Raw genomic sequence first — 26,105 nt, forward strand, 5'->3', positions numbered from 1 at the left:
GCCAAAAGAGAAAACCGTGCGTAAACAATGGATTCATGCAATAAGGCGCGATGAAGGGAACTATTTAAAATCCATGACAAGACGAAGGTTTGTTCTCTTCATTTCAAGCCTGACGACTTAAAGAAATCCTTGAACGGAAGAATATTTGTAAAGGAAGGCAAAATTCCTTCCAGGTTTCAGTGGAGACTACATTCGCCGAAGAAACGACGAGCTCCTACAGTCCGACTGCCACTAGTCAAGGCTGTCAAGCATAAAACGAACAATGTTCCAAGCACTTCTTCACAAGCGGATTTCAATGTTCCAAGTACTTCTTCACATGCGGATTCCACAGCCGGGATAGGCAATGATAACGAGCAAATGTTGAAGAAAGAGATAATGGACTTAAAACGGGTGCGGGAAGAATTTGAACGAACAATTAAACAGACTGAAATTGAACTTCGCGATACAAGGGAAGCGATTTCTAACATTCAACAAGAAAACATTCAGAACCGTGAATACATAGAAATTTTGAAGAAACCGAGCAAAATTGTCGAACCATTGTTGGACTTAAACCGTCTGAAGTCCGACCAAGATATTGCTTTCTATACAGGATTTCCCAACTATGATATATTTATTGCACTTTTTAGTTTCCTTAACCCTGGAACACATGGGGAAAATATAAGATATGTGAGGGAAAAACCATCTTATGAATTTTATTCTGCTGCCAATGACAATAACGAGCAGGAACCAGAGGAGGGATGTCTTGTTAGAAAGAAGGGAAGACCCAAGAAGCTTAAACCAATTGAAGAATATTTTATGGTGTTGTGTAGGCTACGCAGAGGTTTTTCAATACAGCATTTATCACACTTGTTTGGCGTGGCATCATCCAGTGTAAGCAGAATTGTTACCGCCTGGATCAACTTTATGTATTTAAAGTTTGGTCAAATTAACATCTGGCCATCTAAGCAACTTGTGCAAGACACTATGCCTGATGTATTTAAAGAAAAGTATCCAAACACACGTGTCATAATAGACTGCACTGAAATAAGATGTGAGATGCCTAGCAGTTTATTATTGAATGGTGAACTATTTAGTTCATATAAGAACCACACAACTCTTAAAGGATTTATTGGAATTGCACCCAGTGGAGCCATCACTTTTATAAGCCAGCTATACACAGGCTCCATATCAGATCGGGAGATAGTGATTCGAAGTGGTTTTCTTGACCAAGATTTTATTGATGGTGATACAGTTATGGCAGACAAAGGGTTTACCATACAAGATCTTTTACCATTAGGGACAACCCTGAATATACCACCATTCCTTGGCCAGAATGCCCAAATGAGTGCAAAAGATGTAATCTACACACAGCAAATTGCTAGTGTGCGAATCCATGTTGAAAGGGCTATTAATCGTATTAAAAACTACAAGATTTGGAGTGGGGTAGTACCCCTTTCCTCTTTTGGACTTGTGAATCAAATGTGGTCAATATGTTCATTTCTGTGTAATACACATGACAAACTTGTCAGCATATAATATCAAGATCTCTGTACATTGTATGTGTTTGGAAATATACAGGTAAATAATTCAATATAAATTAAATGAATTAGGGCCATGATGGAGGCGCATTTGAATTGTTCCTCTACTGTATATGGTGAGTTTATTAGTCTTTGTCACAATGACATTTTTGGGGTACTTTCAATTTTCTTAAATGGGATTAAAAAATTATAACATGGAAAGCAATTTTTTTACAATCAACATACCATTTGAAGAATAAATTCAGCCTAAAATTAAGGACAGTTGCTGTTACAAGGTCTTATGTGCACAATTTTGCAAAAAGGTATCCCCAAAATGGCAATTGACATATTCATCATAGTGAGAAAGGCTAATTCATTTGTCTTCAGGCCTCAATCTGCCTAACTATAATGTACAGTATCAATATTGAGTGTAAATATAATTTAATAATGATAATTTAAAATGCATATCAGGCATCTATATGCCTGGCTAATATACAGTATTTATAACATATTTTGAGTGTGAATATAATTTAATAATTACTATAATTTACAATTTACATTCTTGTTACAAGAATAATAATGTTATATATCAAAGTTAAATCACTGTGATTAAATTCATTTCTTTGTTGTGCATGTATTATATTCAGTTGTGGCCAAATTGATGAAATGATCAAAGTAAAAGGAATGCAATCTACTTTTCAAATTTATCCAGTATTGATGATCATATTTAATAAAATCACACCATTTTACTTGTGTTACTCCTAATTGACCTTGTACTTGTGCGTAGTAATCATGGTCATGCTTGAGTTGTGGTTTTCCTGCAACTTCATGTGAACAAAACTTTGGATCTGAACAGGCATCCAAGGGAATTACCATATATTTTGTCTCAGGGCATTTTACCTCAACAAGGCCATAGGGTTCACTGCATCCTGTATCAATAACTTTACCATCTGGTGAAGCTCCTAGAAAGGGTGCATCTTTGCATACAACAAACCCTGATTTGAATAACACTACTGGTTTTCCTATTGCATGCATATATTTTTGGTATTGTTGCAATGCTGTTGACTCATACTTGAGGCCATGGGCTGTGTACTTTGAATTGAAAGGCTTTGGATTAAGCAAGTTACTTGCAAGGGAATCATGATTTCTCTTTCTTTTACTTATAAGTCCAAAGTTTGAGGCAGTCAACCTGTACTTTCTTTCATATTTCCATTCTGCAGACTGGGATTGAGCTCTTGTTTTCTTTTCAATGTTATTCAGCTTGACCTTGGTAACACATAGCTGCTTCATGAAATTCTTTTCAGACTGATTGCAACTGTTTGGGCATTTAAAATCAGGAGTATCAGTAATTGGAAAACTGGGATATATCAAGGTTAGAGTGGCAATGTTTTCCTTCTCATGTGCGGTTTTTCTTGGGACAGAATCAGTTATATCACAAAAAACATTGAGATTAGACTCAGTTAAGGAAAGTTGATAGCTACCATAAGATCCTCTAGGACTCTTACCATACAACGTTTCGACTTGGCCCTTTTGACCACCCGAATCATTCATGATTTGGGCTAACGCCGTCGAAGGTTTTAGTCGTTTAAGAGCTTGTTTTAAGTTTGATTCATCATTTTCCTGGGTCGTCAACTTATTTCAAGCTTCGTACAGGTTACTCTGGATGCCTGATTTTTTACGCGAAGATTGATGCCCAGTAGAATTTGAAGTGTTATAATCAAGCTTTAATTTCTTTACGTTAACGTCCATAACTTGTTGCGGCTGTATAGAATCTCCTCTGCCTCTTCTGTGCCACGTCTGTAGACTAGACGTGCAGGCTTCTGTGGGCAGCATGTCGTCGTCTCTGTCTAATTCAGAAACATGTTTGCAATCATAAAGGCTAAATTTGCATATTTTCATCATTAAAGCTAAAACATGATTACAGAAACCAATCAACACACGAACATTTAGCATCTGTGACCTCTCCAGACACGATGTCCAAAGCAACGGTCAATGCCTATGATAGCATAGGCATTTAAAATAAAAGTGCTTTTTGTCGCTGGTGGCTAAAACGTTTTTTAGGTATTCATCATCCAGAAATGTTTTGGCCCTTCTCATACATGTTGGAACTGTATGATTCTTGCTCTGTGGATCAAAGGACTTCCCAGATTTCGATATGTGTAAGTTCATTTCTGCACGAGTAAATAAAGGCATACGTGTCAGAGAAGTTGACCAACCGGTTGTGGGGTACACAACTGGACCATTTAATGTACTTTGGAGTTCGTTTTGCGATTTGTTTATGGTAGTATTGGATTCAATTTCTGGGGAAGTTAAGTGACGTTTTCGTGCCTTTCTTTTCGAAAAGATCTTGTTTTCATCAGGGTCAATAATAATCTTGTCACGGCCTAATTTTACATACTCGTCAACCCTTTAAAAGAACAGAAATATGAATATAAATACAGCGGAAAATTTTAAAATATAAACTGCAAAATTTTCAGCTTACCTTTTTACCAATTGTGCTTTCGTTTTAAGACCTTTGTACGAGTCACCACGGCATTTTAACCAAAAACGGAGCTCGTCCATCTTTAATTCAGAAGGTATATTCTTCCAGCTAAGGAAGCACCGGGAATATCACCTTCAGTTAATTCTATGTAAACGTTTTCAAAACCTGATGAAGCCATGATATTTTTACTTTTAATGATTTAAAATTTTCGCGCGTAAAAATCAACCTGACTAGCCTCGTTATCGCGTTACTCGCCACAGGCTCCTTGAACTTTAAGCTCTTTTTTGAATCGGTGAATGCCTCCGTGCATACAGCTAAGAAGAATCTAATGTTCCTTGAGCGAAATAACTATGACTTGCTGGACCATCCTGCCCAATCACCTGACTTAAATCCATTGGAGAATATTTGGTGGGCAATAGAACAAGTACTTTTGGACGAACCTCTTCCTTCTAATGCAAATGATTTGTTCGAGAAAATTGAGCAAATTTGGAATAACTATCCCAAAGATAAACTGATTAAATCAATGCTCAGTCGTATAGAGGCAGTTATTCAGGCCAAAATATAAATATTATATATATATATATATATATATATATATAATATTATATATATATTTATATATATATATATATATATATATATATATATAGACAAAGGATATCAAACAACACTAAATCTAATCATTTTGCACAAACGTTTTCGCTCTATTGAAAGCTCCTCAGGTGCTGAATACTTTGTAAGAAATGAGTTGTGATATCCTATATTTACATATTTCACTGCTTTGCCACTACGTCACTACACGTGTGGTGTTGGATTACTTAATGGTAGTTATTTACATATTTAGTTATTTACATAAATATTTCACACAAACAAAGATTTGAAAATATATAACAAAATCTTACATTAACTGCATGGTATTATTATTGACATGAATTTAAATCCGGCTGAAGTATAGTTATAATGTCTCTTTCCTTTGACTCCCTGACTAAGCGGTCTGAATGACTGTCACATTGATAAATCGGCATAATCTGGAAGTTGCCATTGCTACATTTTCTGATGTGCTCACTTACTGCTAAGTGGCAACATTCTTTATGGTTTATTTGCTGTCTGTGTAGCGTAACTCTGTGACGGAGATTTTCAGTTTGGCCGACATAAAAACTTTTGCATTTTGTGCAGAGTAGAACGTATATAACGTTCCGCGATTTACAATTCATCTGACATTTTATATTCCACGCTTTGCCGTTCTTCAGTTTGATATCAATTCCGGTCACTATGATTGCACAGGTACCGCATCTTGTTTCTCCGCATTTTGTCACACTGCTTGGAGTTCTCTCGGAAACGAACCGGGCTTGTGTTAGTTGTTTCTTCAAGTTTTTTGGCTCGCGGCGGCTGACAATAAACTTCGTACTTTCCAGAATTGTTTTCATGTTCTCGGAATTCTCTAGGAATTGCATGTTCTGTTTTATCTTATTGATTACTTGTGGGTTGTTGGGATTATGTGTCAAAACCAGCGGAAGGATCTTTGCGTTGTCATCTCTGTTTTTTGGTGTTCTAAGTTCGGCCATTGGTAGAGAGGTTGCTTTCTCTATTCCCTTTGTGATGAGGTTCTTATGGTAGTTTTGTTGTAACAGGAATTTTTCGAGTTCGCGGAGTCGTTTTGTTTTGATGTGTGGGTCTGACACAATGCAACATATGCGACGAGCCAGGCTGTAAGGGATGTTGGTTTTGGTGTGTTTGGGATGACACGAGTTAAAGTTCAGATATTGGTTTGTGTCAGTTGCCTTGTAGAAGATGTCCGTATTCAACTTGTCATCTTGCTTGTACACTAACACATCTAGAAATGGCAGCTTGGCGTTGTCAAATTCTACCGTGAAATTGATGCTTTCGTGGAGACTGTTTAACATAGCATGTAGTTTCCTCAGATCTTCCTCTGATTTGTTCCAGATTGTGAAACAATCGTCTAAATATCTCTGGAAAGCGCGTACAAATTCCTCCTTTTGTTCTCTACCAAATCGCTTTTCGAATTCTGAGTACAGTTTCTCTTCCAGGTATCCAAGTACGAGGGTCGCATAAGTTGGGGCCATTTTCGTCCCCATCGCTGTTCCCTGAATTTGTTGATATAATTTATTGTCGAAGTGGAAAGTGTTCTCTTTCAGGACAATTGTAATCGATTCCATGATGAATTCTTTAGAAAACGGTCGGTTGAGAGAATTTCCAAAGTTGTCAATCCAGTATTCGATAGCTGTAAGGCCGAGTTCATGCGGAATACTCGTATATAGGTTGACAACGTCAAATGATACAAGGAGTGCGTTATCATTGACTGTTTCTGGGAGGTGGTTTAAAAAATCGAGGTCATGCGGATGAAACTTTGTACATGTTGACACAGGGGCTTCAAAATTATGTCTATGAAATTGCTCAATCGATGTGTGGGTGACGATGGACCAGCAACAATCGGGCGAAGTTTCAGATCTGGTGGCGCTTGTATCTTGATGTACGTGGAGTTTTGTTGTTCTATGGCTTCTTTTACGGCTTGTGATTTGTGGATTTTAGGTAGTCCATAGAAGTTGGAGGTTTTCCAGGCCAAATTCTGCAAGTAATCCTTCTCTTCCCTTGTTGTTTCCTTGTCGAATTTTTTCAAGTGTGTTATTATATATATATATATATATATATATATATATATATATATATTATATATATATTAATATATATATATATATATATATTCTGCACTGTAAGAATGTTCATGACGACGATGAGATAAGTTGTGTGGCACTTGGACATTTGATATGTTAAGAAAGTACATTCGCACTGATAAATACGTAAAATCGATCTCTCACATTCAGCTGATTAACGCTTTGAATGGACGTATGGCTTGGGTTGTGTGTGTGTTCCTTTCTCCTTTTAAACCGCCTCCTAGGGTGTAATAATTACCTTTCAGGGTTCGCTTCTTATATTTATCGTTAAATTCAATCGCTTTAGTTAAACGACTCTCTCACTATATATTTCAATCGAGCACACAATTTTCGTACACTATCTCTTTAAAACCGTACAATATCCAATTGATTACATGATTGACAGGAGTCACAGGACATACAATTAAACTAATTGTATCTATTCACTATGTAGTGTATAAGTGTTCACGTGAACAAAATATAAATATGCGATCTACAGTTTCTCACACTCCCGGCGTTGATCACACTAGAGTGATCAAAATATACTTGTTACCCTTAATATAATGTACTTAAATCATTCCCTTTCGTAAAAGTTCTCCAACTACTGCAGCAGTTCTTCTCGGTCGTTGATTGGTTGAAACTTCTTCAACACGGGCAGCTATACCATCTTCGTGCTGTACCGTTTCTGTATCTTGTCTCAATGTCAACTCTAAGGGGACTAAATGCTGAATAGGTCGACGTAGTTCGATCACTCGAGATTTTCCAGAGTTTAACACGCAAACCTTTGCTGCGCGAGTTACACCGTCTTTGCTCTTTATGAGCTCTTTCACACGCGCTAACTTCCAAAACACGCGAGAAGTTGAGTCATTTTTCAGAACAACCACATCGCCAACCGCTACGAAATCCCGTGATGGACCTTTATGTACGCGGGCGGTCTCTCGTAGACTCAGTAAATATTCTGTTTTCCATCGAGTTGTAAATTGCTCGAGTAAGCCTCGGTGTTTCTTTGCTCTTTTGGTCAACGCGTTGTTCGTGCTGATGATATCGAACTGTCGATCACTAGGTGTCAGTGATATCTGTCTTCCATAGATTAATTGTGAAGGTGTTAGTGGGTACGAGATTCCCTCTTCGTCGTCATACATATACGTGAGCGGTCTATTATTTATAGTCGTTTCGATTTCAACTAAAAGTGTTCTTAAAGATTCGAAATCCACCGAAGATCGTCCAAGAATCTTCTTTAAACATCTCTTAGTACTTTGAATCATTCGCTCGTAGAATCCTCCCTGCCATGGTGCCTTTTCTATGATGAAATCCCATTTTATTCCCTTCGAAGCCATTTCTCGTTGAATTTCTACCGATCTCAAGATATTCTTTACCTCCTTTGATGCGCTCTTAAATGTTTTAGCATTGTCTGTTATTAATCGTGAAGGTAAACCTCTTCGAGATACAAATCGTCGAAATGCTTGAAGAAATAAAGGAACACTCAAACTTGGAACAAGATCCAAATGGACAGCTCTCGTGGAGCAGCACGTAAACAAGCAAATATATACTTTCTCTGATTTCCCATTACTTGTAGAATACAGGGGGCCTGCAAAGTCAATGCCTGTGTTTGAAAATGGAGGTTCTTCGCTTACTCGACTTGATGGTAAAACAGGTTCCTTTTCTGCAGCAAAGGGCTTCGCTTCGAATCTTTTACAAGTCACACATTGTCTTAAGACACTCTTAACTCTTTCTCGTCCTCGTAAAACCCAATATTTCCCACGCACGCAATTTAAGGTTTCCCTGATTCCATCGTGATGTACTAATTTGTGACTTTCGTGGATAACCATGTTCGTAAATTCGTGCTTCGATGGCAAAAGTATCGGTTGTTTTGCTTCGTCAGGCATCGTAGAATGATTAATTCGACCGTCACAACGAATAATATGATCCTCGTCAAGAAACAACCCAAGTTGTTGCGCTCGTGCATTCTTGCGATCGATGTGATGAAGACTGTCGATTTCTTCGGCAAATGCGATAGATTGAATACTTCTTATCCATAATTTCTCAGCTTCTATTAATTCATCAGCGGTTAATTCAATTGACGTTGTGCGTAGTTGCTTACTAATCTTTCGTATGAATCGAATTACTCGTGCTGTTACGCGAAGCAACTTTATCTTCGTGCTATATCTCTTGAGGTCAATGATTTCTTCGATATGGACAAAATCATTTAGCGATCTATCATACAACGAGTGTACGATTTCAGTTGGATTTTTCATTTCTTCGCTTAGAACCTCGTCATTAACTTTACTTGGAGGTTGAGGATCCTGTGGCCAATGTTCCCGTGAAGTCTGTAAGAACTTCGGACCATTCCACCATGTTTCAGCTTCTGCTAGTTCACGTCCCGAGCAACCACGAGATGGCAGATCAGCAGGATTCAATTCCCCAGGGCAATGTCTCCATTCGTAGTTGCTTGTTAGCTCTCTTATCTCGTTTACTCGGTTCTGAACATAAGTCTTCCATACCTTATGGTTTCGAATCCAACATAAAGTGGTGAACGAGTCTGTCCATAAGACAACATTGGTTATTAACTTGACTGACGTGAGTGCCTTGATAATCGTGTCGACCAATCGGGCTAGTATATTTGCTCCTAACAACTCGAGCCTCGGTATAGTTTGTCTTTTAATAGGTGCAACTCTTGTCTTGGACGCGATCAAGGACAATTCAACATCTCCATTACTATACTCTGTGCGAAGGTAAACGACAGCAGCGAACGCAAGATCAGAAGCATCACTGAAACCGTGAATCTCATGGTTTCGAGACAATTCGTCTGTATGGTGGAAGTAACAGCGTGGCACACGTATATCACTCAGGGCTTGTAGATCGTTCACAAGAGACTTCCAGCTTGCTAATGTTTTGCCGTCTAACTCGTCATCCCAATCTTTGCTACCAGAACAGAGGGTTTGAAATAATATCTTCATGGTTACTGTAAATGGAGCGAAAAGACCGATAGGGTCGAAGCCCTTGGCTGAAAGTTTGAGCACAGACCGTTTAGTAGGGGGAAGGGAATTAGAGTATTCAACTAATTCGCTAAGATCGTAACAAAATTCATCGCTGTACTCATTCCAACTTGTCCCAAGAATGTTTACGCAATTCTGCTTAGACGCCAGGGGATTTTGTGATGTTTGGCATGATAACGAATCTTCGACAAAGCTTTCTTCAGTGTTTGGCATGATAACGAATCTTCGACAAAGCTTTCTTCAGTGTTATAAAGTCAACATGGCGGATGCACTTGCTAAAGTTGATGGCACTAATTTGTTAGATAACACTCCAGATAAGTGGAGTGAAGAATCGGTATGTAGCAATAATGCTTATCTAAATGTCACATATGATGGTAAACGAATCAAATGGACAAATAACTACGAACTGTTGAAAGAATTCGTTGAAAATAATCTCAAAGAATCGGGCAAATGGACATCGCCAGGAGGTCAATCTCGGCGTTTCAAAAGCGAATTCTCTGACCTGTGTTTCACATGGTACTTCGGCAAGCAGAAAACCTTATTATTTCAAGGCAAAGCGGGTGAACGTTTAAGACAAATTCTAGTTAACATTTGTAGCAGGAGGGCTTTGCGTCTTGATCTGGGTTGCACTGCTGACAAGTCATCGTCCACGCTAATGGAAGCCAAAGTAGTGGAAATGAATCACTCAGAAAATACATCAAGCTGTAAGTGTTCATGTGAAAGTATCCGGGCGGAATTGGATGATATGAAGTTAAACTATGAAATTTTACAATCGAGAACTGATGCCCTGCAAAGTCTGGCAAATGCAAATAAGATACTTGACCCGATAGACACATACTTAAACAACATTCAATGCATTACGTTGGAACTCGCCGACGAGAGAAAGAAATCTGAACAACTTAGATCGGAACTAGATCTGCTCAAGATAAAAATTGCTCACTTAGAAATTAAATCTAATATGGTAGACGAAACCGATCGTGCGCCGGACGAATTGATGCTCTCAGAATTTAATCCCGAAGCCTCCAAAACATCACTAAGCATGGATGTAACAATAAGTAATAATTGTAAAAGCGCCCAAGTATTAACTCAAGAACAAAGCCATTGTAAAAAAGGAGAACAAAATGCCACGCTCCAATCACCTACAATTATCCTGAACAATGAACAGGCGTTTACATCGGATCAGCCCAAAATCTCTGAAGGCGTAGGTGACACATCATTAATTATTGATCCAAAACAAACCAAATGGACAGACTCCTTATCGTTAAGTGAGAGCCAACATAAGGATATATCTGTAGAACATCAAACAAACGTTCAAACTCATAAAGAAAAATTTACAATGAAAACTAGCAAATATAACTACGGCTATGTACCAAGCAAAAAATCGCCTACCTTTGATTGAATCAAACGACTCACAGCCAGTGAGTAAGAGGTTTTCTTGGACGAGTTCTCCGAATAAAAATAAAGATAAAGGCTTCATGTCAACGAAACATCATGTTGAGCGGATGGTCCGCTTACCTCCGAGAGATTTTTCATTTAATCTAACACCTCGTAACGACCCTGTGTCCCCGAATGATCACTGGCGATCGAGCAAGAGGGATTTTCGGACAGGCCGTTCGAATCACCGACCAAACAATTGGCACAAACACCTACAATTAGTCAGCCAGATAACCAGAATGTAATATCTGACACGACACATATGCTCATTCCTCCCGAAGAATATTTCCATCAGTCAAATAATAACTTGATTAACCCATCAACACGGCAGAATAAAGTCAGCAAGCAAATCCCTATAGTTTCTTTACGACGCCCTGGTATATTATCTTACACTCATTCAAAAAAGAGAAACTTAAATAATCTAATCCCAATTCCTATGTCCAAAAATCAGTCACCAAGTTTATCAGGAATCCAGAATTCGAGGTATAACTTAAAAAACAACAGGCTTAAAGTGGCTCATTTAAACATCCGCTCGCTTAGGAACAACGTACATCTCACCGAAATGAGAGAACTGACGCGAAATGAAAAATTTGATATCTTAACAATATCAGAAACGTGGCTAAATACAAGTGTATCGTCTGCTGAAGTAAAATAGAAGGTTTCAATCTTCTAAGATTAGACCGCCTTCACAAACGAGGTGGAGGGGTGTGCACGTATGTTCGTAAAGAACTTAAAGCATCTGTCATAAAGTCTCTGTCTTCTATCTCTGAAGACAACTTCCATCAACAATTGATAAATGTTCAGTATAAAAAATCCAAATCGTTTTTAATCTGTGTAACTTACAGGCCACCTGACTGTCCCTTGAACTGTTTGGAAGACGCTCTTAAGCCAAACTATATGGAAGCTTTATTATTAAACAAACCAATCCTGATCCTAGGAGACCTAAATTGTGATGTATTGAAGAGTGGTTGCGCAGAGTATAAATCTCTTGAAAAATTTTTAAATGAAATGAACCTTACCCAAATCATCGAAACCGCAACGAGGATCACGAATTCAACTTGTTCATTGCTAGATGTCATCATAGTGTCGTCGAAGTCGTTAGTTAGCCGCAGTGGGGTATTAAATGCATCTATCAGCGACCATTTGCCAGTGTCCGCGGAACTCAAACTTAAACCTCCTAGGCAAGCCACAAGATATATCACTACGCGTAGCTACAAAAACTATGTACCTAATGACTTCTTCACCGATCTAGCTAGAAAGTCAGACTCCCTCTTATCCGTTTTTGAAGAGGAAGATGTAAATAACAAACTCGATCGCTTTAACCATGTTGTGCAATCAACACTAGATGTTCACGCACCGATTAAAACAACAGCGATTCGTAACCGACCTTGCCCTTTTATCACACAAAATCTTAGAAACCAAATGAAAGAGAGAGACCGATTACACCATCAATTCCTAATTACGCGTGACACTAAGGACTGGGAAAATTACAAGATCTACCGAAATAATATTAAAAAAGCTCTCAGGAAGGCAGAAAATGAACATAATTCTAATGAAGTACAGCAACACAAAGATAACCCGAAGTCTATCTGGAAAATAATAAACCGTCTGGTACCATCAAAGAGCCAAGAGAGACAAATTTACACCAAAGATTACAAATCTATCGCAAACGAATTCAATCAATTTTTTTCATCAGTTGGTGAAAATGCTGCAAAGAAATCTATTCATCTAGCAGCTGCTAATAACATCGCTCTGCAGGAACCCTATGAAAAAGTTTATATACCGGAAAACGATCAATTTTCGTTTAGGGCGGTATCTTGTTATGAAGTTCGTCGAGTGGTGTTATCTTTACCTAACAATAAATCTCCCGGCCCAGATTTAATTAACCCAAAGATAATAAAAGACTGTCTTCCAGTCATTTTGGGTCCTCTTACGGATATTATTAACTGTTCTTTCCGAACTTCTACCTTTCCACTGGCATGGAAAAAGGCAGAGCTCATTCCTATACATAAAGAAGGTGATCATGAACTACCCTTTAATAACCGACCAGTGTCACTACTAGCAGTAGCGTCGAAAGTGTGTGAAAAATTAGCTCTTGAACAATTGAATTCCTATTTAATCAACTACAAGCGATTAACTCCCCACCAAAGTGGAAACAAAACACTCCATTCGACGGAAACATTAAATATTTTCACCACTGACTCAATCTTAGATGCCATGGACAAAAAGAAGCTTACAGCGCTAGTGTTGCTGGATCTCTCAAAGGCGTTCGATAGTATAAATCACCAGAGGCTACTCCAAAAATTATTCAATGTCGGAGCTTCTAATTCCACAGTAAATTGGTTTAGAAGTTACCTAACTGACCGCTCTCAAGTCACTCGTATTGATTCTACAATATCGGAGCCACTATTATTAACTCATGGGGTACCTCAGGGGGCCATTTTATCGCCACTGCTCTTCTGTATATACTTAAACGATTTACCCGCTACATCCTACAATGGCAATCTGGAATCATATGTAGATGATACAAAGTTACTGTTATCGTTTCCTCTATCAGAAGTTGACAACGCTGTAAAAATCTTGGAACAAGATCTACATATGATCGCGACTTGGTGCTGCGAAAACAGTCTTCTGGTCAACCCAGACAAAACTAAATTTATGATTCTTGGAACAAGACAGTTGATAAGAGAGCTCGATGTTAATATCTCGGTTCCTTTCATGGGAAAACTTTTAGAACCTGTTGATTGGGCGAAAGATCTAGGAATGTTGATGGACAAACACCTAAGTTATGACAAACATATCTCTAAAGTAGTATCATCTTGCCTCCACAAATTGTGCCAGATAAACCGAGTTAAAAACAACTTCGATAAGAGCACACTCACCATGATAATATCCTCATTAGTGATCAATAAAATGTTATATTGCTCCACAGTGTGGTCAAATACAGCAAATGCTAACATGAAGAAACTTCAATCAGTTCAAAATTTTGCAAGTAAAATAATCACAGGATCTAAGAAATATGATCATGTAACCCCATTACTTAAAGATCTGGAGTGGCTGACTGTCGACAAATTGCTCTATTTCCGTGATGCGGTTATGACTTATAAATGTATGAACACTTTAGCGCCAAAATACCTCTGTGATATGTTCGAGAAGAGAACTTCTATTCATAATAGGTCAACTAGGTATTGCAACTTAGTACAAATACCCCGGTTCAAAACAAGTACAGGTCAACGGTCATTTGCGTATAGAGGAGCTGTGATTTGGAACAACCTAGATAGTAAACTGAAGGAATGTACATCACTTAAGACTTTTAAAACTCATTTGAAAGATCTTTTACTGTCATTTTAGCCTGTTTCGACATTGTAAATACTATTAGCTTTTTAACATTCTATTAAACATAGTTTAGTTTTAATTGTAAATTATCCAGTATAATATAATTATTTCTTAAATATTGTAAATAGGTTCTGAAAAACCCTTCTGGGAGAAACTATTAAATTATCTATCTATCTATCTATCTTTGTATTGCAACTGCTGTGCTTTAACTTTGATTTAGGCAGTTCGTCCTTCGAGCCTTCGATAGCATTTTCTTGTGCTGAGATGCAATTTCGAATGTATTCAGAGTTCGAATGCCATTTTCGAAGTTTGAAACCACCCTTACTCATTAGATCTTGAGACTTTCGATAGATAACCAGTGCTTCGTCGTCATCATAAGCCCCTCCAGCAAAATCATCCACATACAGGGACTCAAGTAGCAAGGCGACAATTTCTGGCTCGATTTCCTTATATTTTGAAAGATGATGAGCTATAATGCTGGACAGGATAGAAGGGCTTGAGGTTAAACCAAATGGCAGGCGTCGAAACTCATATTCCTTGACAGTTGGGGAATCTTGATTGACATCCTCGAACCAAAGAAACTTCAACATCTTTCGATCATCAGTAGCAATTTCAATTTGATGAAAGGCCTTCTCAATATCGGCGACAAGTCCGATAGGATAGCCACGAAAATTTACTACGGTATCGAACAGATGTGGGACTAAATTCGGCCCCTTTTCAAGACAATCGTTCAAAGACACGTCATCTTTGGACGATCTTGCTGAACCATCGAATACGACTCTCAATTTCGTAGTCTCTTTATCTTCACGTTGTACTCCGTGATGAGGTAAATAATGGCTGCGTTGTCCAGGTTCAACTACAGGTTCTATAATTCCACTTTTCGATTGTTCCTTAATTATGTTGTCATACTGTTCGAGTAAAGATTTGTCTTTATCGAGACGAGCCTTGAGTTGATAAAGTCGCTTCAAACACATACTATACCCAGTCGACTTTGGAACGCACTTGTCTTTCCACGGTAAACTAACTTCGTACCTTGCATCATTCTCGAGATAGGTTATATCCCTTAAAAACTCTTCTTTTTTAGCTTCTTCCCCCGCAATACCGATTGATTCAATTTCCCAGAACCTACGTAAGCAACTCGAAAGTTCGGATTCGTCTTCTCTTGGTGTGAAATCGGTTGTTGTAGAACATTTCTCCTCGATCAGCAAATGTGCTTCAGATACCTCAGAACATGATTCTATGTTACCAGTCGGTCCAGTAACGACCCACCCAAATTCACTATTGATAGCTACAGGACCACTTTCACCACGTATCATTTCACCCGTAAGAATATCAAAGTAATAATCAGCACCAATGAGTATATCAATATTGCTATCGTTCTGACGTCCTTCGATGATGTTAGAATCTGAAAGCTGTAAATCTTGTAGGTGGGGATATAAACTAAGGTCGATTGTGCTTGTCAAAGGTGAGCAAAGATTTGGGAAACAAAGTGCGTCTATTTTTCGGCGACCACTGTTTCCTTTCAGTACTAACTAGACTACATCACATCGTCGTTTTGTAAAGTGATCATTCCCAAAGGTATTCAAATTAAGGGTCTCGGTTCGAATAGGGGACAGCTCTAGTCGTTTTTTCAATGAGTTGGTGATGTAAGAACGCTGGCTACCACTGTCCAGAAGTAAACGAACTGGTATTGAATTTGAACCATTCTTTACTTGCGCATATGTAATTGCTGTTTGTAGTAGGACTTTATTTCGGGTTTTGGTTGTTGTAGTCGTCATTGAATTATCGGCAACAGTTGCCTGATCTGTCCCAATAGAATTCTCGGGGAGAGTCATTTTGTCTCTACCATTTATCACAGTGGTGGTATTAGTGTTTTGAGGATCTTTCGTTGGAATTGACTCTTCGTTTCCATGGGATGCGTTTTTTGATTTATCTACTCCGAAGGAAGGTGGTACATCATTAGGGGGCTTAGAGGTTTCACATATCGATTGATGATGTCGACTGTTACAATGTCGACAACTTTTCTTTGACATGCACCGGGAACTCCGATGACCTTTTCCCAAACAAACAAAACAGCGATTGTCTCTCCTCAATATATCTTTGCGCTCATTTGGGTTGGTCACACGATCACATGATGCCGAAAAATGAAATTCCTTGCAGTAAACACATTGAATTTGTTTACCACTTCGGTCTTGAGCAGTGAATGCACCAGCAGAGGGTACTCTAGGGGAGTAGAGTGGGGCACCCGATTTTTTACCTTGAAGATTTGACTGAACTCCTTCACTTACTTCCCGTGCTTCAACTTCCGTTTTTATTGTGTCAAGCAGCTCATCAATTTCCCAAACCTCGGTAGTCGACTTACGGGCAATTTCGAGACGGATTTCACTGGGCAATTTTGACATAATGATTGGGATTAACATACTTCCGTATTGCTGTGAAGAAACCCCAATAGACGCTAAGCCTCGGACATGAACTCTTATTTGATCATAAACATATCTCAACTGATTTGTTTTGCCATTGGTGCAGGCTTGTACCTTCAAAATTTCGTCCATGTGGGCTGCTATAATCTGCTGAGATTTCCCAAATCTTTCATGCAGAATTGTTATCGCAGCGTCATAATTTGCACTGGTCAATGTAAGACCTTTTATTGCTCGCGCTGCTTGCCCTTCGAGTAACGAATGTAAATAGTTAAACTTATTAACTTTCGAAATAGTTTGATTGCTATGAATCGATGAATCGTATAAGTCCCAAAAAGAACACCAATCAATCACTTTACCTCCAAATTTGGGGAGTTCCAACTTCGGTAGTTTTGGTAAACTTGATGTGAAATGTCCTGATGACGTTGCTGAAATATTTGTACCAATAGCTGACATTGCTGATTGCTGTCTTAAAGGTGAATCGTTTCCTGAATTTAAACTCGTATTTCCTTCGTTTTCATTCCCCACGGTCGTCGTCGTTGTTCTCGTTGAAATTTCGTTTGTATTCGTCGCATTTTCCTGCTCTGTAGTTGAGCTTGAAGTCGCATTCGCATCGTTTACGCTCGGAATAACATCGTATTTTTTAGTAGCGTTTATTTGCTTCTCGATTTTTCGTTTCGTTTCGGATATTCTGTCCGATATTCCAGCTGATTCTTCGATCTCCGTTTCGATTTCGTTTACATCGCATAAGTTTAAAATTTCCTCGTCAATTTGAACTAATAATGTCACCTTTTCCTTAAGCTGAGCAGCTATAACTTCACATCTTTCAATATTTTCTGTTTCAGGAGTCTTCAGCATCTCGGTCGCTTCTTTCATAAGTTTGGTAGACACGCCGCGATGGCCACCTCGCCGTGCTCGTAGCCTTTCTAGTCTCTCCTTCGTCGACATCGTTCATTCGAATAGCAGACTTTTAATATTCTTAAAAAGCCTGCCCCACGTTGGGCGCCATGTAATAATTACCTTTCAGGGTTCGCTTCTTATATTTATCGTTAAATTCAATCGCTTTAGTTAAACGACTCTCTCACTATATATTTCAATCGAGCACACAATTTTCGTACACTATCTCTTTAAAACCGTACAATATCCAATTGATTACATGATTGACAGGAGTCACAGGACATACAATTAAACTAATTGTATCTATTCACTATGTAGTGTATAAGTGTTTACGTGAACAAAATATAAATATGCGATCTACAGTTTCTCACATAGGGTCCCCAGGCCTAGGCACTCGTAATGAGTGAGCTGGTGAGGGAAAGGGACAAATTTACATTCTTAGGTTTGAATATGCCCGTCAAGGGTAAGTATGGTAAACACGGAGAACAATATATATATATACTATTTGCATTATCAAGGTTTCCGATAGGTTATTTAAAAATTAAAGGAGACTTACCTATAGTCGAAGTTTTATTGTAGTTCTATCGGGATTTGTGTGACTTCCTAGTTTCTGAACCATGACTCATAGAACTACAATCAAACTTCGACTTTAGGTAAGTCTCGTTTAATTTTTAAATTCTATTTCGTCATTGTCTACGTCACTAGGAAATCACGTGGCATGAGCCACAACCATAATGTAACAGAATGCGTCATTTAATCATCATAGTATATTTACATGTACTAAGTCTGACTAATAACCATGACAAGATTTGCTCCAAAGATGCTACTCGGTGTGATTGGTTTACAATCATGTTTTTTCATTTGTCCACGCATCCGCATTAATGTCAGTATTGATGCCTGCTTTCTTTATATAACGCTCTTTAGCCAGCGTGCAATAGTATCACAGGAAACGGGATGGTGAGGTTGTGCTGAATCCCCTCGTATAGGTTCGGTCCATAGGCGTCAATCGAACGTTAATGGAGCGGGACCATATTCGTATATTCTGTTATGCCAGGCTTATTTCTATTGAAAGTGAAGTTGTTTTCAAAAAAATATGATACGGTCCCCCTCGATTAACATTCGATTGACGCCAATGGTTTGGTCAATTGCAAATAGTGTTTTAAACTTTTAAGAATACACAGGCTTGGGTCGCTAGGATAAGCCAGAAACGCCTGGCGTCCCCAGTGTTTGCCAGGTTTAGACGTTTTTAAAAGTTGATCCACATAGAAGATATATATTTATTTTCTTCACGATCCATGCTTATACATCAATTAAGTCATCTTCTTTCAAGCGACATACTGCACTCCATCAGTGTCTCCATGATATCGTTAGCCGTAAGATTTTTTAAAAGTTATCGGGTCGCCAACGTAACTATAAGAATCATGCTACTAAATTTGGAAGGCCGAGCGTAGTATAGTAACACTATGATTATAGTAACAGCATTGGTACTACTATAACACTATAATTTGCTATCACACTTCTTATCGTGAATTTGCTCTACCTGTTGCTTGTTCTTTCGTCGCAATGTTTGGTTGGAATTTAAACTTATAATCAGTCGAGTTTTCTTCTTCTTCATCTTTTACGAAAAGCAATGTTTATTCCTTCCAGTGCCACTGCATAAAGATCGAATGATATCACACTCGTCAAAAATTAGCACAAAAATATTTACCCTGAAGCGGGTCTATTATTTACCAGTGCGAATATGTTTGTTTTTATCTATTTAAGAAATCCACAACATGACCAAACAGCCTGCATGGTCCAATATATAACAAGGAAATTGACATTTGCTTTGGAATGATCATGACTGTCTTGATTTTCATCATCGCATGTGGTAACTTTAATTACTAGATACCGCATATAGAATTCTCTTACACTTGTGAACAGCGGTATGCCAAGCCAAGGGATGGTTAATTTATAGGTTAAACCGTTTTATTTCCTTTCACCGCAACCAGTGATACAGTCAACCAGTGACGAGAAAAGATTGATGGATACGCCATATTTTAAAAGCTGTTTTATAAAATCAAATTTTGAGGGATCTCGAGTTATTTTCTGGTATAACTCGTATATGAAAATATGTACAGATAACAAAACCAGTAAATCTATCTTTGTATAAACTTAATGCGAATTTGTAATTAACTTAACCATTTGTAATGGGAAGGCTTGTAGCTACACTTATATAACATACGAACTTCTTGGCAAATTTGTAACTAAATGTATCTTTGCAAAGGAAATTAATATGAGTAAATCCATATGGAAATTGAACTGCCTTTCCCGTTCTGGAATGCAGAGTTCTTGAATACCAGTAATCTGTGTATACTGAAATACAACAGGACCGGTCTGACCGTTTTTACGGAAAATGCAATAGATCTATAGCAAGATATATACGACGTCAAAGCCTGGGTATATATATATATATATATATATATATATATATATATATATATATATATATATATATATATATATATATATATATATATATATATATATATATATATATATATATATATATATACAGTAGGGGGCAAAAGTTTGAGTCCAGTCGTTGTAGAATTCCAGTATTAAATCCTGGCAGCGTATTCGAGTTAAGACATGCGTGCTAATGTTTCTGTACTGTAAACTATATTAATTGCACACTGTTTTGGCCTAATGATCTAAATTATCAGAAAATAAAGTTCTCATTCCTTTACACTGCCCAAGATGGGTGGGAAAAAGGGCAAAGTGATGGTGCACAAGGACAAATAGTTGCATTAAGTATTGAAGGATTCTTTCCTCGTAAGATCGCAGAAAAAGTGAGAATTTCAAAAGGTGGTATGCAACTAACCTTGGAGAAATTCGAAGAAACTAAATCCTACTCAAGCAAACTTTTAGCTGCTTTGGTCATGCTGGGTTTGGCAATATTGAAAGATGTAATAGAATCCTGATTAAAGGAAAGTATTATCAAATTCTTCAAGGACATGGAATTTCATCTGGCACAAAGATGATCGCGCGTCTAAATACATGATAATCACCCTAAACACATGCACATCTCCTATGTGCCAGAAATCTTTTAGAAGCAAACTCGTTCTGGTGATCTCATTCTCATGGCATTTTACCTCAAATTCCAGATCTAAAACCTATGGAGCATGTGTAAAACCATTTTAAACGGAAAAGGGCGAGGCACAGACCCACCAGCCAGGATGACTTGAGGCAAGTGCATGGTCGACGAATGCTGGCAAGGTATTGAACGTGTGACATTAAAAAACCTATGGAATCTATGCCAGCAAGAATAAAGGCCGTTTCAAGAGCAAAAAAGAGGGATACTAAGCATTGACATGTAATGCATTTTTGCATATTAACATACGTTAAATGTGTATCATAACATCCCATAGTTGTTGTGCAGCATGTATTTTTCAGTTCACTTATTTACTTTTTTCTAGTTCACTTTTCAGTAAGGTTTTCTGCAGAAAATTAATATATGCTGCTAAAACAATGAAATACAGTCACTGGACTCAAACTTTTGCCTCCTACTGTATATATATAATGATCTGGTTACTTCTTTGGAAGAGATCTCGCCTTTTTCTTTTTGCATTGTTTACCATAATGGAAACGCCCTTATGGCCTTATAGTAGCGAAATAAGTAAATAAATGTAATGCTTACAATGTCGTAGTCTCCTAACCATTTCACCATATAGGCTTTATTTGTATTGTTTCATAAAGACTCGTTATTAGCTAATACTTCTCGTCTTGTTTAATAGGGACCTTACGATTGCATGACGGCAACGGGAACGTCTAAGGACTGGAACGGGAGCACGGACGGCGTTGCCGTCTCCCGCCAAAATTTAACCTTACGTTTTTGTGGGTAGCCGCTGCGCATGCGCGGCTAACCACTATGTAGTTGAAAAGTGTCTGTGCGTGCGTGTGTTTGTCCGTCCATCTTCGGCCATCGTCGGACGTACGAAAGATTACGAACATACTCGCTCGCGCGTTCTTCGGTGCTTTCGGAAAACTTCGTGAATTGTCTATTGTCGTTTGAGCTGCGAAGGTATTTGCAAATCTGTTCTTCGTTCGAAGGTTTTGGCAAATTTTGAGGCCAAGGTAAGATATTTTTTACGATATTTGTTTATTTTGATCGCTAATTTATCCATTGTTCCATTGTGCTCGAGAAATTTCGATCACAAACGTACTCATATATACTAAATACGCGAATTGATCTTTTCAGACTTTTCGCACGAGGCAAACTTGCCTGCACTGACTTTTGGTCAGGCGCCCTACGTGTCAGAGGTGCACGTATCGAAAAATCAAATAAACCGGAGCCATTGTTGCTCGCACTGGTCGTCATAGATCAGGTATCATTTACGTGAAAGGCCACGTACCAAAATTAGACCTTGCCATTGTGCAGGTATTGAAATTAGACCTTGCCATTGTGCAGGTATTGAAATTAGACCTTGCCATTGTGCAGGTATTGAAATTAGACCTTGCCATTGTGCAGGTATTGAAATTAGACCTTGCCATTGTGCAGGTATTGACATTGAGCCTTGCCATTGTGCGGGTATATAAAGTGATAGTCATTGTGCTGTTACATTCAAACAAAAACCTTCCATCTTGCAGGTAAATTTACAGCCGAATATAAGACAGCTATTGTTTTGTTATTGAAGTCAACATTTGAAACAATATGGGCGTTACTATTCAAGTTTATCGCTCCAGAATTGGCTCACATCACAATTTTACAGACAGTCGCAGCAGGCTGTGCCGCCTAAATGGCAAACATTGGAATCAAATACTATTAATGTTCTACTTTAATGTATTCTACTTGCCTTTTTTGAAAAGTCAATTAAATAAAAGGCAAAAGAACAGTGAATTGTACATGTGGTATGTTCAAATGATATACTATCATAAATGTATTTATTAGTATAATAAAAGAAGTTAATATCGAAGAGTTGGCCCTCGCATGGGTTCATAGTCGGGTGTTTGACACGGGGGTATTTTCCCCGGGCCTTAGTATTTATATGGCTTGCCTTGTTGTTTATTTGCTTATTATCGCTTCGTTCGCTGTGATGCAACGTACTTCTCGTCGTAATACGATCAATAGCCTCTCAAGCCTTCCTTTGGACGACGTTATGTCGCTACACGGTTTATCCGATGCTGTTTCTCCTCCTCAAACAACTGCTGAGCCAGTTCAAGCTTCTGTGGCCATCTCTGTTGCTTCGCCTCAGCTAGTGGCGTCCACGTTCGCTTCGTCCGCGTATTATCGGCCTCGCCAGTTTTGTCCTTCCAGCCAGCTCACAGCTCCATTGTTTCCTCCTCGGTTGGGTTCTACAGTGTCCGTCCCTGGCCTTGTTTCGTCGCCGTCCCAACAATTATATCTCCCTCAACAGGGTCAATTTTCTGCCGTCTCAATTCGTCCACCATCCGGAGCTCCAACCGTTTCTTCAATGCCTGTCGCTGCTACTCCCTCTTCTGAGTTCACCCACAGTCAATTGCCATCCTTCGCCGGCGTTCAACAGCCTGTTTTTTCCGAATTGGTTCCTCCTTTGCCATCTCAGACGCTGCAATCAGGTACGCCATCTTTGTTTACTTCGCGCCTCATCCCAGGCCCCAGTCACGTTCTCCCAGGGCCCATTCCCCGTGCTACCTGGAATCCCCTCCAGGACTCTGGGTCAATTCCTACCACCGCCGTCGTCTACCCTCCCATGGTTGTAGGGCCTGGATTCCCGCCTGTTTCTTCAAAATTGGTCAGTGCGATTGTTTCGGGGACTTTTGTGGAACTTTCTTCGCTACTCGAGGATTTTTCCGAGCTTGACGCCCCTTCGTTCACCTTGCTCTCTGACCAATTAATCCTTAAACCTACCAAGCCGCGTAAGGAAATTAAGGATATTTTGACCTGGATGCAAGCTTTTACCGTTTTTTGTATTGTGCTTATCTCCTATTGGCCCGCGCGCTCCATCGACTTGCAAAAATATAAACTGCTAATCATGCGCATGGCTCAACAGTTTCCGGCTTCCGCCTGGTTGTCGTACGATCGCGCTTTCCGTCGCCAAGCGGCAGCCTACAAGCTAATCGATTGGTCCCACATGGACGTCGAATTATTTCAATTTTACGTTTCGGGTTCTCTGGCTTCCGTTTCCTCCGCTCCTGGTTTTTCTGGCTCTAGTGCATCTGCCACCTCGTCCGCCTCGTCTAAGCCCTCTCGCTACGTCTTGGGGGAGGCAGTTGGTACTCCTTCCGCGGAAATCGTCTGCCATTCCTGGAATGCTGGTCACTGTTCTTCACAGTTTCAGCGGTGCCGTTTTCGTCACTCGTGTGATTATCCGGGGTGCTCCAGTATTCATCGTCGCTCGCTCGTACATGGTACATCTCGCCGCGCACCTGAACGTGAACCGCCGGCCAAGCGCCCTAGATCGCTTGTAGACTAATGTCTTATTGTCGAGTGTTAATAAATATATTTAGTTCCCCTTCCTTGTGTTTGTTTTTCTAGCTTACTCCTAGTGTTAGCTTTCGGATCGCCTTTTTCTAGGGTTCGTCGTTCCTCACCTTTTTTCTGTTCTGCCCCCTGTTAATCGGGTCACGCCTCTCCGCCTCGAGTCCTTTCGGCAGGAATTGGCTCGTCACCCTGACCTCGCTCGTGTCAACTACGTCTTGGATGGTATTGAGAATGGTTTTTCATCTGGATTCCTCCCGTCCATGGTCGCTCTGCGCTCCTCTGGTCGTAATATGAGGTCGGCCGACGAGCATCCCGAAGTTATCGATGCCTATCTCGCTACCGAAGTTGCTAAAGGACGTGTTGCTGGCCCGTTTGCAACCTCACCCTTTCCTTACCTTCATTGTAGTCCTTTTGGAGTCATCCCCAAAAAAGGTCAACCGGGAAAATGGCGGCTAATCCTCGACCTGTCTTCGCCGGATCTACACAGTGTCAACGACGGCGTTCCCAGGGACCCGTTTTCGCTTCATTACATATCTGTCGATGACGCCGTCAAAATTCTCGTGCAGCTTGGCCCTGGAGCCCTCATGGCCAAATTCGATGTCGAGTCCGCGTACCGCAACATTGCCATGCGTCCCGACGAGCGTTATCTGTTTGGCATACGTTGGCGAGATAATTTCTTTGTTGACCTTGCTCTGCCGTTTGGTCTTCGTTCTGCTCCCTTTATTTTTAACTCGGTCGCCGACTTAGTGGAGTGGATCCTGAAGTTCAACTATTCCATCCGATATCTACTGCACTACCTTGACGATTTCCTGATCTTGGCTCCGACGAGCTCGTCCGAGTGTGCCCAAAGCGTTGCTGTCGCTAGAGAAGTTTTCTCCCGGTTGGGTCTCCCGCTTCACCCCTCGAAATGCGAAGGCCCGTCTACCACGTTAACCTTCCTTGGTATTGAGCTCGACTCCGTCTCGCAGATGGCTCGTTTACCTCAGCAAAAGTTCGTGGCAATTCTGCGTCTTCTTAACGAGTGGGCTATCAAGAGATGGTGTACGCGTAAGGAACTCGAATCCTTGGTTGGTTCTCTTCATCACGTCACCAAAGTCGTTCCCCCCGGTCGTTCGTTTCTTCGCCGCATGATCAACCTTCTTTGTGCGTTTCGGTCACCGTCCCATCCTATTCGTCTCAATGTCGAGTTTCGTCGCGACCTGGCCTGGTGGTTGGAGTTCCTACAGTCCTGGAATGGCGTCAGTTTCTTCCGGTTGCCATCCGTCTGCGCTTTCCCCGACCTGTTCGTCGCTTCGGACTCAGCCGGTGCCACTGGTTTTGGGGCTATTTGGAGAAATGCTTGGTTTTCGGGCGTGTGGCCTGCTTCGGTTCCTGTTACCAACATAACTGCTTTGGAACTTTTTCCTATAGTCGTGGCTGCCCACGTTTGGGGTTTTCACTGGCAGCGTCTTCAGGTCCAGTTCTTGTGTGACAACGATGCTGTGGTTGCGGTTATCAATTCGGGGTCGTCCAAGGATCCGTTAACAATGCATCTGCTACGCCGCCTTGTCTTAGTCGCCTGCCTGTTCCATTTCTCCATTTCGGCCCGTCACGTACCTGGTCGTCATAACGCTGCTGCTGATTCGCTTTCTCGATCTCGTTTGCAGGAATTCCATCATTTCCATCCAACGGCGGACTCGGACCCTACTCCCATCCCCTCAGCGTTGGTGACCGATCTGCTCAACGTGAGCTAGAGTTGCAATGTTTTGGTTTTTCGCGTGGTTTGGCCGTTTCCTCTCGTCGTACGTATGCCTCGGGTATGAAGAAGTTTTGGTCCTTTTGCGCCTCGTTTCCTCGTTTGTTTCCTTCGTCCTGTGTGCCAGCTTCACAGTTTCAACTGATGATGTTCGTATCGTGGTTGGCCCAGTCCCTCGCTCCTTCCACCATCAACGTC

At 40.0% G+C, this 26,105-nt stretch overlaps 2 protein-coding genes across 2 annotated transcripts; one reads left to right on the top strand and one right to left on the bottom strand.

The window, feature by feature from the left end:
- Window positions 1-2,111: 2,111 nt before the first annotated feature.
- On the bottom strand, window positions 2,112-3,047 carry LOC114540072. The gene has a single exon (XM_028560401.1). It carries the CDS (start codon window positions 3,045-3,047, stop codon window positions 2,112-2,114), a length of 936 nt encoding a protein of 311 aa, XP_028416202.1.
- Window positions 3,048-22,868: 19,821 nt separating this feature from the next.
- Window positions 22,869-25,905, top strand: LOC114540089. The gene is made up of 2 exons (XM_028560402.1): window positions 22,869-23,307; window positions 24,266-25,905. The coding sequence occupies exons 1-2, from the start codon at window positions 22,869-22,871 to the stop codon at window positions 25,903-25,905; spliced, it is 2,079 nt and encodes a 692-aa protein (XP_028416203.1).
- Window positions 25,906-26,105: the final 200 nt, after the last annotated feature.

This window comes from Dendronephthya gigantea, unplaced genomic scaffold (genome assembly GCF_004324835.1).
Source record: "Dendronephthya gigantea isolate DGI-Jeju-01 unplaced genomic scaffold, DenGig_1.0 000003F, whole genome shotgun sequence".
Lineage (NCBI taxonomy): Eukaryota > Metazoa > Cnidaria > Anthozoa > Malacalcyonacea > Nephtheidae > Dendronephthya > Dendronephthya gigantea.